Source organism: Aulonocara stuartgranti (genome assembly GCF_965226115.1).
Source record: "Aulonocara stuartgranti genome assembly, chromosome: 5".
In the NCBI taxonomy this organism is placed as follows: Eukaryota; Metazoa; Chordata; class Actinopteri; order Cichliformes; family Cichlidae; genus Aulonocara; species Aulonocara stuartgranti.
This window is the reverse complement of record NC_138943.1, coordinates 10128110-10147936: the sequence shown is the minus strand read 5'-3', so window position 1 is coordinate 10147936 and position 19827 is coordinate 10128110. Positions and strand designations below refer to the sequence as shown.

General features: G+C 39.0%; 1 protein-coding gene across 5 annotated transcripts in view; it reads left to right on the top strand.

Annotated features, from left to right (window-relative positions):
• Positions 1-18908, top strand: part of arhgef10la (Rho guanine nucleotide exchange factor (GEF) 10-like a) — a 117821-nt gene extending 98913 nt beyond the window's left edge. For all 5 annotated transcript variants that reach the window (XM_082532947.1, XM_082532948.1, XM_082532946.1 and 2 more), the window contains 6 exons: positions 830-1044; positions 1902-2059; positions 4696-4838; positions 10703-10874; positions 14577-14699; positions 15285-18908. In XM_082532947.1, the coding sequence (XP_082389073.1) occupies positions 830-1044; positions 1902-2059; positions 4696-4838; positions 10703-10874; positions 14577-14699; positions 15285-15835 (1362 nt within the window). In that variant the 3' untranslated portion in view covers positions 15836-18908. The remainder of the gene's footprint in view (positions 1-829; positions 1045-1901; positions 2060-4695; positions 4839-10702; positions 10875-14576; positions 14700-15284) is intronic.
• The last annotated feature ends 919 nt before the right edge of the window (positions 18909-19827 follow it).

Here is a 19827-nt window from a genome sequence, read left to right as displayed (position 1 = left end):
CATCCACTTAACACACTGTTTACTGCTACAACTACACATGTTTCTTTTCCAAATATTTATTTATGAGTGACTTATGTATGTATGTATGTATATATATGTATATATTGTACTATTCTTAGTTAGCGTATTGTCTGTCTTGTCTTAATGTTGGTTTAAAATGGAGCACTGTAACAAAAAATAATTTCCCCCAGGGATCAATAAAGTATTCTGATTCTGATTCTGATATCTGAATATTAGAACTGAGAGCAGCGTCTCAGATGTTTAGTGTGACCTTGGACTTGTTAATATCAGATGTCAGTACATTTAATTGAAAATGATTTTTCTTTTCTCTTTGTAATGAACTGACTCCTGCAATCAGTCACTTGATCTTGTAAAGTAACAAAAACCATCATGATTAAACAACTCAAAGCCTTTCAGAACCCTCTGTTCTTCACTGATGAAAAGATCGCACAAGTTTTAAGATTTGTTTGATGTTCTGGCGATGACATTGTGAATCCATTATATAATGGTATTTAATAGCCTAAAGAATATAAAAGGGAGTGAGTTTGGGCTACAAACAGAACGCTTTAACAGGATAATTGGTTGGATTTTTTTTTAGGTCTACATTGTTGTCAGGTAGATAATGTTTAATCATGATACTATCCTCTTGCCTTCAGTGAACATACACTGCAATTGTGATCTAAGAGAACTGCTCCGGTTGTGCTCCCTGCTACTGGTGTCCTTTTTTCAGCAAAATAGCTTATTATCCGTGGCATTATGATTCAGTCCACTGGTACCGCTTAACATGAGGTCTCAACCTTTTTCACTCAAGGTTTTTTCCTTTCTACAGGTGGCTGGTGGAGCAGAAGGTTCCCAAGGACAGATAGAGATATTTTCCCTCAACAGACCCATCCCACGGGCTGTAAAAAGCCTACAAGTAGATTCTCCAGTCCGATGTCTAGAATATGTCCCGCTACCTTCCCCGACTGACGAAGTGGAGTCAGGAGTTCATAAGACACCCTCGGCAATCGGCTCCAATATTTGTGTTGGATTAGACGATGGCCGGTGAGCGACACAAAATATAAGAGAGGTTTAATGTCAGAAAAGGCCAATTTTTAAAGCTATGCTTAGTGTAACAGAAAAAGCACAAATTCAAAGATAAGGGAGGAAATGGCTTTGGGTATACCTGACATCTTCTGTTTTAAAATAATCTGCTGTATTATTCTCTGTGATGGTCCCCTGGGATTTCTAGCAGTATAGATTTGCTTGTCAGTATTTCATCAAAGCAAGATATCAGAGATGAAACCTCAACACAGCATCAATACCGCTACTTTAGCTAAGATCACTGTTTCATTTTCAAATAATAAACCTTCTGATCCTCACTGTGTGAGATAGGGGATAGGTTTAATCTCAGTCCCCTGTCACAGTTACAGTGCATAAATTGTTGTTGTTGTTTTAGACAGAGAGAACTCCTATGTTTATAAATTTAGTTATTTTTATTAACGTTAGTGTTAGTCATTTGCATAGGAACTGATATGTCAGCAGTTTGTTTATGCTGACATATTCCTTTTCAGTGTAAGTGTCTATTCTGGGGCAAGGGGAAAAAAGATATAATAACAACTAATAAATAAAAAAAAAAAAACACAATTTCAGCATTTTAGCACAGCTTGTCAGCTCCAATGTGACTTAACATTTTTTTTCTCAGTCAGAAAGAAACAAATGTGATGTGCATTTGTCATCCTGAAGAAGACAATAAGATGCAGCAAAGTTCAGATGGCATTTCAAACACAAGAAAGACGGAGTAGTCCCACATACTCAATGCTCCGTGCACTCTTAAATCAAACTGCATGAAAATGAGCCACTCTGTCATTTCAAATGATGCTCATTTATCACGTTGGCTTGTGCCGCTGTTGTTCTTACAGAGTGCTGGTCTATGGCAGTGTGGACACTGCAGCACAATGCTTACTGACCCTCCATAACCCAGAGGGGTGCCCTGTGCTCTGCCTGAAGCACTCCTCCCGCTTCCTGTTTGCAGGACTGCGGAACGGGACCATGATGGTTTATGGAAGAAATAACAGTGGTAAGGTGCTCCTGAAGCTGCTTTGCTCCATAGACTGATTGGCTATAGTTTAGTGTCTGTGAGGGGTGGCTATCTGTCTGTGAGTGTGTGTGTCTGTGTGCTAGTTAAGGAAGTTAAGGATGTATAATTGACACTGGGTGTAGTTTGCCCTTTGTAATGGGTATAAAATGATAAAGACATCAGAACATAAATGCATATCCGTTGGGCATCTTTCTTCGCCTTTAGACAATAATTCTGATGGCAAAAGAGCAAAATGGGACAGGCAAAAAAAAAAGAAAAGCATATTTATATTAAATAAATGCGAAAAATGCTGTTTTTTCTTTTTTTTAAAAAAACATGTATATCCTGTAGAGATGGCAAATGAGGTTTTCTCCTTTATGAAATCAATGTGTGTTGTTTTTCCAAAACAGTCCCAATTACACAGGCAGAAAGCATTGTTTTTAACAACAAATTAAATTTAGATTACTTTGTTGGTTATTTACTCATGTGAGGTCATCCCATATTTCAGGTCTTTTTGTGCCTCTACAGATAGGCACCTGCATGGCACTGATGTCAACTCCTAATGAGACGTGACACCAAAATGGGCTAAAAAGTATTTTATGGTTGATTTCTAATGGGGATCGTTAATCAACAATAATATTTTTCCCAGCAGTGAAATAATTAGTACACATGGGTTTGCTGTTTTCTCTCATTAGGTATTTATAAAACATCTATTGTATTCAAATGTAAATTGTTTCATTAATTTGGTCTGCAAATTTGTGTGTGTGTGTGTGTGTGTGTGTGTGTTTAGATAAAATAATCTAAAAATAAAAATGATTTATTCTATGTAATATATATATGTCTCCTATGGCAATAATTTCAAATCTAGTCCTATATATGTATATGTGTATATATGTATATGTGTGTGTGTATATATATATATATATATATATATATATATATATGACTAGATTTGAAATTATTGCCATAGAATCACTTTTCTCAGTATGCTACACTTCCCTTTCCCAGTGATTTTCACACCTGCTGAAAGTATGAAAATAACACTACACCATGTGGTAGATGGCATGCCATGTTTAGTCAGGCATTGCAAAGGCCAAGGGGGCTTAACACCATCTCAGCAGCGCTTTGCAGTCTTCACAGCCAGCAGGAGCACAATAGCTCTATCACCAGATTCCTTTTACCTGGCCACAGTATGTCAACAGGCTCGCCTGCTTGCCTCTTGTGCTTCTCTCTCCTCCCAAGCAGAAAAGATGATTAATTACACCAAGCTGCTGCATACCGATTAAATATTACTATTCATGCATTGCATTAAAAAAAATTTTTTAAAAAAGAGGACAGGAGAAGAGCTCTGGAGGTTGCCCAGGAATGTTTGTGGGTTCGGCACATCTGTTAGAGATTTATGCCCCTGACTAGCATGTTGCTGTCTGAAAACGAGTCTACAGCATTCAGGATATACCAAGGCTTCAGCTGAAACCTTTGTCAATACATTTAATAAACTGTTGACAATAAATAGCATGCTTCTGCAGCTTATCTCACTGTGAAGTGCATGTTGAATATCATGTACTCTTGCGATGGTAATATTACACAAAACGTGGGAGGGAAGTTTGGTTTACTGCAACAAGATTGGACCATATGTTAAAGAGAGAGAAGTAACGGCGTGGCATTGCTTCGCCATAGTGGCCAGAGGGACATTTACAAGATTGAATTTTGAAAAGGTGAAAAAAATGACCTTTATAACATGCCAAACAATTAACCTGTGGAAGTCAGAAGGCATTGTAAAGCTATTCTGCACTGAAAGGCAGAAATAAACAATTCAAAATGTTAATTAACTGGTTGGATGCACTCTTCTCTAATTTTGCTTCATTAACGCATAGCAAAGGAAATTCTCGTGTAATTTACTTTATAATGTGCTTCTGTGGTAGCCACAGTGTGTGCCCCGTGATTAAAACTCTGCTTCATTTTCACACCGATGAACCAAAGAACGAGGATGAGGTGTCGAGAGCCAAAATTTCAGTTTTTTTTGTTTTGTTTTATTTTTTAATTGGCAAAAGACCTGGTGATAAAGATGTTAGGAAATGCACTAAAGTGTACACCAGGCTCGTTGGGATATGGGTGGCAAGGGTGTAAGCATTGTTCTACACAGTGTGGCGTTACACAGTGTGTGGCGAGACACAGTGTGTGGTGAGACACAGTGTGTGGTGAGACACAGTGTGTGGTATTTCAAATGGAAGTCCACAATCTTCAGTCAACCTGTAGTTCTCTCACAGTTGTTCAGTAGAATGAAAAAAACAAAGCAAATCTCTTCCGTGAACCCTCTCCGCTGAAGCTTTCGTAATTGCTCAACAGTGTTAAAGAGCTCTATTTATATTTATTTTTTTATTTTTTTGCGTTATAAACACCAAGCTAACTTGCTGTGGTACAAGTGGGAAGAATTGACTTTAATTGCCTTACTCAGTGTGAAAGGGCTCCAGCAGAAGTGGGGCATGTGTTCAGACTTTATTAATATAACTGTAGGCTAGATGTGATAATAGCCTTTTCTGATTTTAAGGGGTTTCTCACATGTTGGTTGTAGTTTTGAGCATTGTGGTGTTTGTTTGTTTGTTTTTTCTCATTTCGTTACTGTTTTTGTTCCTCAGATGATCTTTGGGACCCTAAATCCCGTAGATGTGTAAGCCTGGGTACAGAGTCAGTTCGGACACTGCTGGTGTTAGACGACTCAGTGTGGGCGAGCTGCGGGAACTCTGTCACAGTCATGGAAATATCTAGCTTCAACACACAGGTAAATAAAGAAACTGTCTCTGGACATACAGTTTGGCAGTGTATACAACTGCTAAAAATGTGAACAGCCAGTGATTTTTCTACATTGCTTCAAACTAAATAAAACAGAGCAAAACACAAAACTTAATGTTAGTATTTGAATACTGTTGAATTTCCACAGCTGATAGTAAATCTGCGTTATGAAAAAGCCCATAGAACAAAGAGAAATGTATTTGGTTGAAACAAGTCAGATATAGTTAGCAAGTAGCTGATGAGCTGATAGCTGTTGTCACTCCCTGTCTGTGTGAAATCTCATTTCCACATGGCCAATGACAGAAGAGAAATTATTGCATGCTAAAATTCAGTTGTTAGAACATCCGTTTATGTTCCCTGCTAATATTTTGTTCTAAGAAATATTAGTTAATGTTATATTTTCAACTGCATCTAGATTTAGCATCTCATCACGGTTACCCATCATATTAAGAAATGTGGACGCTGTTTAAAAACAGGTTAAGAAATAAACTTCAAAGAGATTATCTTTGACTTTTTCCAAAAGGTTACGCGAGCAAACAAATGAGTTCAGTGAAAATCCACATTACAGTGGTTTTGTTCTATTTTTGTTTTCTGCAACATTTGAAGAAATGCAAACTTACACTCCTTTCATTTTCTGGGAAGATTTATGCAGCCATCCTAGAGAGCCAGCATTCTAATCTGTGATGTAATCAAGATTTACTGCCTGGAGCTGCTGCATAGACAGAGACACAGACCCCTTGTAGAGTCATACAGTGTTTGTTGGAGTTCTTGCTCAGAAAATGGTTTTATTTTTCTGTGCCACTCAAAGTTGCGGCACAGAATGTGTACCATTCTCTCCAGAAAATTAGTTGCCTTTGTCATTGTTTCCATTTTTCGTGTAGTCATTCTCCAAGGTGTTCTTCTGTACAGCGCGTCATTAGCGGTTTAGAGCAGGGTGACTTCTCCAGCTGAGGTACACAATAATGAATGACATAAAACAAACTCTTCTGGGTAATGTTAATATGGTATTCCGATGCAAAACTGCAAACCATTACTGCTTAATTATAGCTCCCAGATGTAAGTCTACATGGCTGTATAAATGGACAGGGTGTTAGCTTAAATGAGCATGTGTACCAAGTCAACCTTTCCTGGGTAAATAAAAGTTTATGACATATAAAATTAATTGCTGAATTTAATTAAAAAAACAACAACTAACAAACAGAAACAATACCAATTAAGAGAATTCACTTCATTTCATTTCATATAAAAGTGTTTTTCATTTTCATTGTAAATGAGTTACATTTTCGGGGGGGAGAAAGCGGTAGAAAATGTACCACCTTCATTTCAATTGCAATTACTGATGTTTTTGTTCCCCCTATGCCTATCATAAAACTGCTGATGTAGAGGAAAAAAAACATCTTCCTCAAAAATCAGAATTATATAAGATACATTTTATAGGTGTTGTTTTTTGGTTTTTTCAGAAACATCATGTGACAGATCTGGATATTCAAATCAAAAATAGCTGCTTTTTCAGCATGCTTCAAAATCGAGTCGAGCTAGTGTCTCCTTTTATTCCTTCACCTTTTTTCCCGTAGTCTACTTCTCCAGAGACACAAGCTTAATCAGCTGAATGACCACGCAGTTCTGGTTCACAGTATCTCCCACAGAGCTTAGCAGGTCAGCTCTGGTTACTACTTTGCTAACCTTGTCTTCCTCACTAATATGGACTCAAGAGGGCTGACTTCACAGGGGCTGTGGTGCATATCCAGGATCTAGACAAGAAGTATTTGGCACCTACAGGAAGAGATGTGACTTGGTTCAAGGCTCAAGGGTCATGGACTCAATTCTACTTCACTTCATTGTTTCCCCACATGGATGTTCACCACTTTGTGAGATTTGTACTTCTGAATCATTTATCTGTGACTCTGCTGGACACGTGCCCCGTTTCATTTGATGCACCCTGCTGCTCATCGTGAGAGTCTTTTTAAATGTTCACAATCTGGCCTTGGCTGCACAGTGTTATTTAAATATATCATTTTTAGTCTGTTTGGGTAAACAAGAAAATACTTCCTGTGGTGTTGAAATTGCCTTCAGCAGATCCCCAAAGGATTGTCATAACACTTGCAAAATTGTATGGACTCTCAGCTTTGTATTATTTAATTATATTCACTCTAGCCCAGTGGAGTACGTGAAAATTATAGTGCTGACAAATGCTTAAAAATACCATGTTTGTAAGGAAAGGAGAAAGCAATAATAGAAGAAAGAACACATTTAGAAATTCAGAAGCAGCTATCAGTTTTATCACACAAGGATATTTTATGTAGTTCAAAGAAACTCCAAATGGCACTTTTCACTGCTGTATCTGTAGCTGAAAACAAGATGAGTGTTATTTTAACCAAAATGCAAATACTAGCATGACAATGACAACTTTCTCAATGCTCAGATAGCACGCCGTTTATCTTGTTCAGCTCTAAAAACAAAGTACAGTTTATGACCCAACCTCAACAGATTTTCCCTGTTTATGAAAATGGATCATCATTTAATCGTTATTTGTGATTCAACCTCTTGGAGCCATCTAGGTCGGTGCAAAATTTCATGCTAATCTAGCCTATATTAATCAAAACGCCCGTTGCCGTCTGAGTTGTTAGTGGTGCTAAAATGTTTTTTCAGACAGAAGCAGAGATCCAATCCTTGCCAAGATCAGCATTAGTTCCCACTAATCACACCTCTAATTTGGCACACATCTGTTTTATGCATAGACTGAATTTGAAATGTGTAGACCCCTCGTGACTTCACTTGTTGGTTGTGAAGTTCTGTAAGGTTTTAGAAGTGAATCCATATTTGTGTTCATTTACAAAAATATGTTCAGAGGTTGCAGATCTAACATTTACATGCTTAAATGTTTACATATGCAGCTTTCAAAGGGTTCTAATAATGTGCTGACCGTTTCTGTGGTTTTCCTATGCAGTTTAAGATTTTCTAGCTTCAGACTGGTGGAGTTGATAAAGTGTGGCAAGACTAAAGGTGCTGCTTTAGAGAGTTATCTATCTCTATCAGGCTGTTTCTTTTCAGTAAGAGTGATCAATTACCTCACAGCAAGCCCTCACTTTACAACTTTTTGGAAATGGTCGTGACAGCAAAGGCTACGTGGTTAGGAAGTGACTTGTCAATCAAGATGTAAAAGTAAGGATTGAGACCACATGCTCATCAGGAAAAAAATTATTGATGTATTATTTTAAGTCAGAAGTTGGAGCGTTTTCTAATGCAGTCGACCTTGCAGTCGCTCCTGCTGGCCATGAAAATAAATATAGCTTTAAGAAGTGTGCTTTTGTGTTATTCTCAGCTGTTTGTTTTCTTGTATTCAGACTAACAGAGCTCAACCTAGATGTCGTTCAGTTGGCACTGCAACAAAAAAATACCCCCCTCTTGACCTAAAAAGGATTGCCACCAACTCTTTCCCCCACCGCCACACCCACTGTGTCTCTTCACATACAATTGCTACAGTCACGCTGTGAGGCATGTTCACACCGACCAACCCTATTTACACCAAACACACACAGAAGGTGTGTGTCGGGGTGGAGGGAACAGTGTTTTTATTTGTTATTAAACTGTTTCACTCAAACAAAAACAACGAAATTACTAAAATTATAACCCTGTTTACATTCACATCACGCCAGAGGAAAGGGTTTGGTAGCAGCAGGAACGCTGAATACGACGGGACTCTGAAACACCTTCATTGATTAGAAAATGAAGAAAATTTCAACCAATCAAGGGATTTTTTATTTAGTAGATTGTCACGCAGTAGGGGATCTGACTATGAGAGTAAAACAGAGCTCGGTTTGTTTGTTTTGATTCATACACAAATTTCATTTTGCTCGAAAACTGCCAAGCTTGGCTTCGTTATTTCAGGCACTCAACATCCAGTCTCAGTATCATTACAGTGCTCCACAAACTCCAACAGTCTGTGGAGGTTTGAGTCACTCCCATATAACCAGACCTTAACAAAGTAGGACATACGTGGGCATACAGGCTTTGATCAATACTGACTGGCAGGCCTTGTTCTTTCCTCTTCCCATTACTATTTCTTACTCTTCCTGCTTTCGCCTATCACTCACACGTCCACTCAGCTCCTTCGCCCTTAGAGTGAAGATGTGGACTTTGCACTCAGAAAAGGACAAAGACACCTTGTCACCCTGTGTAATGAAGGACTAATGAGCTGTTCAGACCAGCTGTGGTGTTTGTGGCTTTAGCTCTGCTGTTATTTCCCACTGCTGGTGGGAGGAATATAGGGGAGATGTTGCTGTTAGTGTGGCACTGCCGAGCTGAGTGGAAAGGGCACATTACTACTGTCAAGCTTCACTGACTAACTCATCTCTGTAAGCAGCGTTGGATTCAGGAGACTAATACCACGTTGTTGGTTGGGGGCAACAGTTGTGGCTTTTACTTACCTCGTATTTGACACAACACAATGGGCATTCACTGTGTTTTATCTACAGTATACGTGTGATGAAATATGGAATGGATTTTGCCGTGCGGGCTGAAATGTGAATCGATGCTTTTGTAAATTTTATTACACCCATTAAATCAATATTTTAAATATTCTTGGGCACTTTTTGAGAATCCTTGTAGCCCCGTCAGATGGGCCTGATGTGTTGGTTTCGTTTTTCCAGGATCCCATCCAGGTGGTTTCACACACATGGCAGGAAAGATGGCGTCTAACCGCCGCAGTATGTTACCCATTGATGAGCTGGAAGTCCGTTTTAGAGCCACCTTGCTCGATATTGAGGAATGCATTACTTATACATCGCATGCAGTGCAACAGAATTTTTCTCTCCAAACGTGTCAATATATTTGAATTGCAATGGCTTATTGAAGGTGAAATTTTCCTTGTTATTATGGATATCTAATTTTTCGATGGCTGCACTTGAAAAACGTAGAGATGCACTGCATATTGTTTCCCTAGTGGAACAGGCACCCACTGCTGAGGAGTCAATTAAAAGGGAAAACACATCAAAGTCTTCTCTCCTTTTCCCTAATTTCAAACAAAGGAGGACCCACTGGCAAGGGCACACAAACAGGTGGTAATCCCTGTCTGCTGGTGCACTTGGGTTGGGGTGGGTGGTGCATTCTCATCCATACTGAGTCACTCTCACTGACTAATTGCCCAGCTTCATGCAACTTGTGCATTGACAGTGATATGAGTTTCAAGATGATGCCCAAAGCAGCCCTTGTCACGCCTTAGACCGCAGGGGCTGTATGTGTTGCCATGATAAGGCTCATTGCATTTATTTCAAGCTACTCATTAAGACTGTGCCCAAAACTATTTTTCCATTGTGCTCTTAAAATGATAGAAGCCAAGGCAATGATGCAAAAACATGCCCCGTGTGTCAGTGACTCTTTAAATGACTAAATTAGGAGGGACAGCTAGACTTTATTTGTAGAGCAACACTAAATGTATTATTCAGGGGACTTCTACTTCGACCTCATCGAGTTGTAATATAACCACGGCAGTTATCTTAGATATTTAACAAAAAAAATGAACACTACACTCTTGAAATTTGAATTGAATGCCACAATAATTTGAACGCTAACTGAAAATGTTGTCATTTTTTCTCTGGTTCACTTTGTATTTTAGCTGTATTTTTATAGTTGATGCTGAAAATCTTGCAAATATTGTACCGAGGCCTCAATATTGGATGTCCACTCATTATGTGGAGAAAAAGTCATGTCTGTTGTTTGAAAGACCAGAACGAGAATCCAGAGAGAGCTAACCTTTCAGTTTTCTAAATGTTTTCTATATTATTTATTGATGAAATGGATGATTGCATTTTCTTCACATGTTGTTGTAACAGAAATAAACTGTTTGTTTGACAGAAGTTTGAAGTTCATCCAGACCCGCTGGTCAGTGTTGCACACATGGCGTGTGCTGGTGGAGGGGTGTGGATGGCATTCTCAGAAGGTTCCTCCATTCGTCTCTTTCATACTGAAACGTTGGAACTTCTGCAGGAAATCAACATCTCAACACGCTCAACGCTCCAGAACACTGGTACATGCCTGTTTCATTTTTTGGGGTTTGTCTTTATTGCACGACATGATGCTTTCCTCCAGAATGCAGAGAAATATTCTTCTCCTTTGGTTTCTTGCACTCACAAGATTGACCTGATAAGTATCCATCTCGGGCCTCTGGAAAGCCATAATAGAGTCTCTCGGTGAATGACAGGGATTAATAAAAAAAAGATTAATGTCATTAAGCAGTAGTAAAATGGCAGCCTTAAAGATTTTATACATAGGATTACTTTGAAAATATTCTTGCCTTTCTTCAAATCCATGCTTGTTTAATATCGTGCCATTTTACCTCTTCTTCTCTACATGCACCTCCCCTCTATCCTCTTTTTGAGTTAATATTTTACTTTCTTTTTGTCCCACTTTTTCCCTTACGCTCCCTTTTTCATCTTTTCCACTCTGCTTTAAAATCCTCTCACCCCTGTTTTACTTCTCACTGCAGTGTGTTTAGGATGCCACAGAGAACCCATTACTTTCTGTGCACCTTCCTTCATGATGGATGAAATATTTATCTGCAACTGTGGGTGTTTTTCCCTTTTTTAAGCAAGAACTATGGTAAACAAATTAGAGCATACCTAAAAGTGTCTAATGTGATAATGATAGTTTGACTCAGTGTCAACTTCGCTCAAACATTTTCAAGCGGTGGCTTGTGCACCTATTAGCCTATTTGTAACATGAATTCAGAATATTGAAGATCGCTTTAAGCTTAAGGGAGAGGTATAAATACATCTGGATTCAGAAAATTTGGTCCTTTTATTGAGTCACACCAGAGTGTGATTGATGTATTTAGAGCATTACTCCATCATATCAGGAATAAAAAGCTTTTCTCTTGTGAGTTGTGTAAAGAAAGAATACCAACAGGCATATGTTTCAAGCACAGAACCTTTCTCTTTTAGATCAAAGTTCCTTTTTTTCCCCCCCGCTCACGAGGAGACTTTAAGGAGAACAGGCTCCTATGGCCATAGTATCTGGAGAAAACTGTGACCCAGAGGTCATCTTCACCCAGCGCTGGTGCTCCCCCTTGAAATATGCAGTAGATCTGTGGGAGGGTCACAGCCTCAAGACTTGGCCCTGGGGGAAGTTACAGGGTGAAAAGAAAAAGAGTTGCGCGGCTCATGTCTTCTGGGTCCACAAAAGGAAGAGGATCTTTGACTTAAGTTGTGATTTGTTGAGCTCACAAGAGAAAAGCGGATCCCTCGACACTCTACAACCAAAGATACTGCACATGAATTACTGATAGTTGCTTTCCATCACTCGGTCTCTGCTCCCTTAGGTTTCTCCTTGACTTATGCTAGGACATGCAGTAATGATATACCCCCTAATCCTCTCCCCTTAATGTGATTTATACTCAACAGGGAATTCCAGTTGCAGTAAACAACAGAGAAGTTTCTGAGGCAGAGAAAACTGCTGATCTCTTCTCTACTAATGCCTTTAATAGTTCTATCCTTAGGGTGAAAAAAATATCCCAAAATAAACTCCTCAGTGACATATCATAGGGAAACATTTATCTTTTGGAGACATCTTCTTTTTAAGCTCCCACGATAAACCCACTACATTTCGGAGTGTGTACATTGCTGTAAAAATTGGAGGTGCAATATTGCTCGAGGTTAAGCTATACCTCCTTAATCTTTGCCATTATCCCTCTGTAACACTGTTCTAAAGACAATGCCTGGTGCCCACATCTTCTGACTTAACTTGAGATTTCATGGTAGCCTGTGAGTGGGTGTTCATGAGCATCATTCTCTCACTTAAGCCCTCTAACCAAAGCACAAACAGACAAACAGCTCAAATAAACAGTTTTGAGATAAAAGCCATTTCCCCCGACGTCTAACTAACTGCTGTGACCCTCTAACGTCTCCATCCAAAGGCCTCTGCGCTCTGTTTGCTCACTGCGCTTCCTCTTGTACACACTGCATGAACTTCTTACTTGGCAGGATTCATCTCTGCACAGTGAAATTAATTAATTAATAACAGTGTTGAGCCACTCATGCAAATCGTCATAATCTGAGCATGACACACAACCGCGTGTAAATACAGCTACACATGTAAATGAGCATTCTCTTGGTTGTATTCAAATGACTGTTGGTGTAATTCAATTATCATTGCCATGGATATTATGGTAAATGGTTCTATAGATAACTAGGCCACAGTGGGAGCCAAAAGCTGAGGGACCACATAAGGAATGCAAAAATAAATCCACAGCAACAATGTTTTTTTAGTCCTTTGTTAACTGGAAACAAAGAATGTGCATGTACAATAAGAGGGTGCAATTATCCTTTCCAAGGCACTAATGCAGTGCTACAAACAGCTCTGCAGTGGGAAACCTAACAGTACAAAATATATGTTGAATATTGCATCATGCTCTATAACAGAATTTCAAAGTTAACTTTATCCAAAGGATTATTAACACACTCTAAAGGAAAAGAAAATATGCCTGAATTGTAGCAGAATGAATAACAACTTGCTGCAGTGCATCACATCTGGTGTTATCAACTACAGACGAGAATAAATAAGTAGGTAAAGAGTTAAAGCTAATTCTGCTTGTCCACGTGCACAGTGATGGCCCTGGTTAAGATAAATAACAAGACACAAAAATCAAAACTTTTGTAGATGCGTGTGTGCGTGTGTGTTATCAGGAGAGTTGGAACTCCCTCCACTACAGTCAGCAAAACATTTCTCCCATGCCTTCTGCTTCGCTTGCACTCTAAATCTTCCCAGAAATTGCAAAATAAATATATTTTGAATAATAATATGAAAATTACAGCCCGCAATTTTAAAAATAAATCAGCTAGTATAATTACGAAGCAGCTGAAAATGATATTTTTTAATAAGAACGGCCAGTAAAAAACAGCAGAGGTTCAAGCTACGAATAAGACAAGATATTGCTCTTCCCAAAATAAAATAAAGCAGGAGGTGGCTGTGTCTCAACAAAACTGTCACAGAGCAAAAAACACCAACCCCTTCATATCACAGTATCAGTTTTGTGCAGCATTGTTTTGGGGAGACACACCTGACACATACCTGCACAGCAGATAATACACAAACTTGTGGCCTACAGCATGTAGTATACACACTCATATTTTCACCATCAGGACTTTTTAAAAATCAGACCCATGTTCGTGTTAAAGTTGGGTTTGTTTTAGTATAGAAGGTGCAGCGACTATGAAAACGATGTAGCTCCACATTTCTGAAGCACTCAGTTCGCAGACAAAAATGTTTAATATTGAGTTCACAGTCTCGTTTCTTCTGTTGTGCTTCTATGAGTTTTCTTTCAACTGGGTCAGTAGCAAGAACATGGATCCAACTTTTCATAATCTTATGTAACCCAGAGCCCTAGGTAGCTGTGCTGTGCATGTGTTAAGCTTGGCAAATACAGACTGATCACAGAGCTTAAATCTTACCTAAAGCTAACACCGGGAATCAACAATGAAAGTATTTCTATTTATTTACTTATTTATGTGGACATACTAGGACTGAACTGTTCTGGTATTATTAAAATAAATGAAAGCCCATAATTCATTCTCTAAAAGATAGACCATCCAGTCTGGTTGTATCTTTTTATCAGCAGGGAGTCTATTTTTATTCCACAATCTCCAATAACATGCTGGAGTTTTGAACTATGTTATTCTGTAACAATACGTGGTGAAGAAAACTCAATTTTCTGTCAATGTTTTCTATATTGCAGGTCAGAAGAGCATGCGAGTCACAAGTCTTCTAATTTGCCAGGGGCTGTTATGGGTGGGCACAGCTCAAGGCTTAATTATCACTCTTCCAGTTTCCAAACTGGAGGGCATCCCCAAAATAACAGGTATGGATCAGAAAGGGGGTGTCTGACTCTGATTGAACGGCCTCTTAAGAGGTCAAAAGAAAATGGAGGAGTTGTGCTTTTTTTCGAAAGAAAATTACTCTGCACTGCCCATTATTGAGGTCGCACTTCACATTCTTCTTGTTACCGTGGGAATCAGTGCAAATATAACTAGGCTGACAAGACACAAATCATTGTGTGTATATATGTTTTCGAAGGATAATTTAAAAACTGCTTGGCTGTGTTTTGTTTATAATGCCAAGGAAATGAGGTCATTAGTTTCCCACTTGCAGTACCCTTACTTCACGGCCATCTTATTCCAGGCTAGTTTATTGATTAATATGTAAATATGCCACAAACTATAGCTGCCGTTATTGCTGCTATATTGGTAGGATTATGATAAATTGACACAGTTAACAGCTGATGACATATGATCCAAGGCTGGGTTCAAATTATTTCAAGTTCATACATTTGAAATTGGAACTTGCATTATTCTCACATTTAATTGATGCAACTCATGACGTCTTGACCCCGGCCCTGTTTATAGCAGAATGCCATTTGAATATTTTTGTCTTCTGCCTTCTTCAGGAAAGGGAATGATCTCACTAAATGCCCACTGTGGGCCTGTGGACTTTTTGGCGGCCACCACAAGTTCTCTGTCTCCTGAACTTCTAAAGAGGGATTCTGTTGGGGAGAGCCCAGACTCTGCATGTGTAGTCGAGGATCGCAGTGACAACTCCTCTCAGGAATCCCTGCAACCTTCCAGCTCCTACCAGGGAGAGGGGAGAGGCAAAGGGCGTGGCGTTCTGCTGCAGTATAAGCTGCGCTCCACGTCGGGACTGCCCGGACGGCCGTTAACGGCGCTGGGCGACGAGGCGTCGGACTCCTCGCTGGAGTCTTTAGAGCACAGCGTGGAAGACGGATCTATCTACGAGCTCAGCGATGACCCAGAAATGTGGGTCCGGGGACGCACTTGTGAAAGGGATGGGGGCCGCAGGGACAGGGTGATTTCTGCTGCAGTTATCTCTGGAGGAAAAGGTTTTCGCAGACTGAAGGAGGGAGCAGCAGCAGGTACTAGGACAAGTGGGGAGGGTTTAGAGAATATTCTTATGGTATGGCAGCTCCCACTGACAGTGTGATGTGGCAAACTTATGTGTATTCATAGAATTCTCCATAGCTTAGGCTTGAATCACCTACTCCATAAATTCTGTACATTTGAGTATATGATGAGAAGGCGGTGCCTCTGTCCCAGAGCATGGCATGTTATGTTCGAACCTGTGAAATAAGCACGCTAATGAGTTAATGCTGCTTATAAGTCAGCCCATAGGATCCTTTGAATGTTCAGGATGGCGCATCGTGATCTTTGCAGCAGAGGCACAGGCCACTACAGATTAGGTGTGTGCTGTGGGATTGTTTTGAACAGCTCCCCTCCTTAGTTAAGATTGATGCGCCACAATTTAACCTCATCATTGCTACGTGTGCCGTGCCACAGGATTTCTGTGTGAGCGCCCATGGACACGACGCGTTTGAGAGGCAGCCTTTGTGGAATCTGCCATGCTCTGCAGAGTTGGAAATGGACGTCTTTTATCTGATCCTGTGGGAGAGATCCCATCTGTTTAGAGCTGAAAGCTGGGGACTACCATCGCATCACAAAGCACATTAGCATCACTTTATAAGCTTTGCCAGCTTTTTTCTCATCCCATACAATGTGAATGTACGATACCTTGCATTGTGTCTCAAAGCTGAATCGGTGCTCTCTGAGGGAAAAAAAAAAAGAATGTCATTTTTCTTATTTTTTTGCAGGTGTTGCAAAAATTACTCTTGGTTCTTAAAGCGTACTTTGCCTATATTAAGAAGAGTCATCCTAGTACAGTGTTTTTAAAAAAAGAAGAAGAAGAAGAAAATACGTGATTTGGAAAACTACCTGATGAGAGTCACAGATGGTGATACTCTACACTACAGAATCTATAATCACACTGCAGAATGATCTAATTATTACAGTTTTATTTGATCAAATGAAACTTTTCAGTGCCAGAGCAGCATATTATCTTCCCGCAATATTATAAATGCCAGATATGTGTTTCATTAGTCACTGGCATCTATCAGCATAATTAAACAAATGTGCACCCTGGTTTGCGAATACTCGGCTCACATCAGTGGGAAGCCACATTCAAATATTCAAAGTTAGACTCAAACGAATGATGAAATGAAAGCGCTGCAGCCATCTAAACTGCTGTCAGCTGTGTACAAATACAAATGCTCATGTTTACAGGACCATTAATTTCAGTAACAGAGGAAGATTCTGACTAAATATGTTCTAATACAGTTACAATACAATTAACAGATGGTCGTGATGATGTATATTACCAGTGATATCACCCAGGACTTTAAGTCATGGAGACTTTTTCGTGTTTTCCTTCTGTTTTGCTAATGTTTTGTAAATATTTGGAATTTTAGTCAAACATTTTGTCCATAATATTTTATAATCAGGATATGAAGACGTCCTTAAACAACCTGTCATTCCTTATGTATAGAAACCTCACAGTTTTTCTGTGGTTATCATGTCTCGAGATTAGTTGATTTACAGAATCTGTGTTTAACCAAAAAAATATATATATAAAACTCTTTTTTTTAAATAATTAAAAAAATACAAAGGGATAACAAAGTATATGTAATGCAGTGTCCTTAGAGTCCATACATATTTTTAAACTTGTGAGCACCCAACAGTATGAGAAGTGTTCAGTGGTACTGTGTGAAGTATTTGAAAGGTTTTCCTTTAAGACGTCTTAAAGTTGAACACGTGTTGGCAGACTTGTAAACACGGACTTTCATAGAGGAACCCAAATCAAGAGGTACGTATTTTACAATGCACATCTTTCACGGTGTGCAGGCACAGTAGGTGGAGGCCACACAAGTATCCAACTACGACCTGAGTTTTGTTGATTTTCAATAAGCCTAGCGATGGTTAAGGTTATGGTATATCATTTTTCTCCACCTCTATTCTACTTAGCTTTTCCACCACACGTGGATTCTCATCTTATCCCTTTATCGCAGAAGCATGAAGTTCATGTTTTGTATTTCCCTGAGGCACACCGAGGTTTATTCTCTCTTTTGTTCTGCTCCTCACAAGTGAGATTCCAAAAAACGTTTTAAACATCCCGCTGTCAGCCGGAATCATTCAGGAAAAAGATAAAATAAAATAAAATGATGTAAACTGTCCTTGGATGCTGTCATCTAAATGTAAATCTAAATGTCACATCAGAAATGTATATTTTAATTCATGTGAAATTCAACGCTGCTGAAGGCACAAAACTCACAGTAACTGTAGAGATTGTTCATTCAGCCGTTTTTAGGGTTATTTTTTGCCTCGACTGGAGAGGGAATAGACAGCAAACATGGCTGGAATCAAACCAGGAGTGTTGCATTTGGCTACTATGGCACTTAACTTATTTAAACAGAGCATAAATGTAATTTCTGCAATAAAAGTTTCATATCACATATCAACCTTGGCATTTCATTTGCTTACAGTATTGGCCTGCAGGTATTATCCATGCACTGAATGTTAATACTCAAGAATGAACATAATGTATTACTAATTAGAAGTCCTACTGTACTAAACCTATTTCATTTTATATAAAGGACTGCAACTCTACTGACGTTTTGAAATAAGAAGCAGTTTACACATTGTTTTCTTCCTGTGGTGATCTATAGAAGTAGATTTGACAATTATTTCTTTGAGCTATGATAACATTTACTCACAACGTAAAGATGCTGAGATTTGACAACATTGTGACAGTACTGAAAGTAAGAAGCCTCTGTTGTAAACACCCATCGCCTACTTTGATGTCGTTGTACGCATAATTTTCCTGTGCAGTGAAGCATTATTACCGTCATAAAAGATGCATCCACCCTAAGTTCCTCCTCTTAGGTTTGTTGGCTTATTTACAGGCTTCGTTGTCACATAGTTCCCAGATCTCAGTGACTCGTTACTTTGGCGAGTAGAATATTATCATAGCTGATAGAAATGTAACGTCAATAAGGTTAGAAAAGCGATGAAGAAGAATTATACTTCAAGTAATAATATTGCACTTGAATGGCCACAAGCATACAGGAAAAAATGCTTGTTTCCTTTTGCTGCAGTACTTCGATGTTACATGTCTAAATATTGTCTAATGTGCATATACTAAATTAAAGCATTTCATTGAAGATGAAGAGTTTAAGCTTGATTTTTATTTATTTACATGACTGATTAATAATAACGGGGCAGTGGATGCTGTCAAAAGTTTACTATATTTCTTGTCATTAAAATGTTGCTACTTTTCTGAGATTTAGCAGCAGAATGTCCTCTATTTGTTTGATACCATCATTTGGGTAATTACCTCATTTTATTTTGTGTTTGGTTATTTAAATTATAACAGGCTTAATCTGTTGGAAGCCGGGCTTTTAAAAAAAAAAGAAACAACAAAAACCGAACTTTTTGGGGACTACTGAGACTGAGGAAAACAAAAGCTGATGTAATTTTTAATTTTGTGCTCAGTGGTTTCCCACTACCCCCAAGACATCACATCACAGGCTACTTAGTCCAGGACTTTTTTTCTTGTTATTTCCCAAGAGCATTGTTGGCTTAAAACTGAAGACGGCATCAATTTTACAAGTGGATTTAATTTAAAAGAAGAAGAAGAAGAAGAAAAGCATTGATTATATCCTTTAACAGTCAGTAGGGGACAAAATGTTCCAAGCCTATATTTCCCTAGATTGACAGCTTTTGTCAATCATAGGCACTTTACAGAGATGTAGTTTCTATAAGTGCAGTCTTTGAGTTAAATTATCGCCACTGAGACTTGTTTTGTCACATCCTTTATGCCTCTTCACCTTCATCGTAGGTAAAGTGCCAGAGGCTTATGTCGTTGCATGGCACACTGCACTTCAGGGAGACGGGCAGGATTGTTACCGGCACACTCAAAAACACACTGGGGAACTCCTACCATTCCTCAACCATCCTCTTTCACCCCTCCTCCCTCTATTGCCTCTGCCTGTCTTCCTCTCTCTCCCTCAATGTCTTTTTTTTATTCTCATTTAAAATGTGCCAATGAAGTCTTTACAAATATAGAATACTTTGTAGTAGGAAATC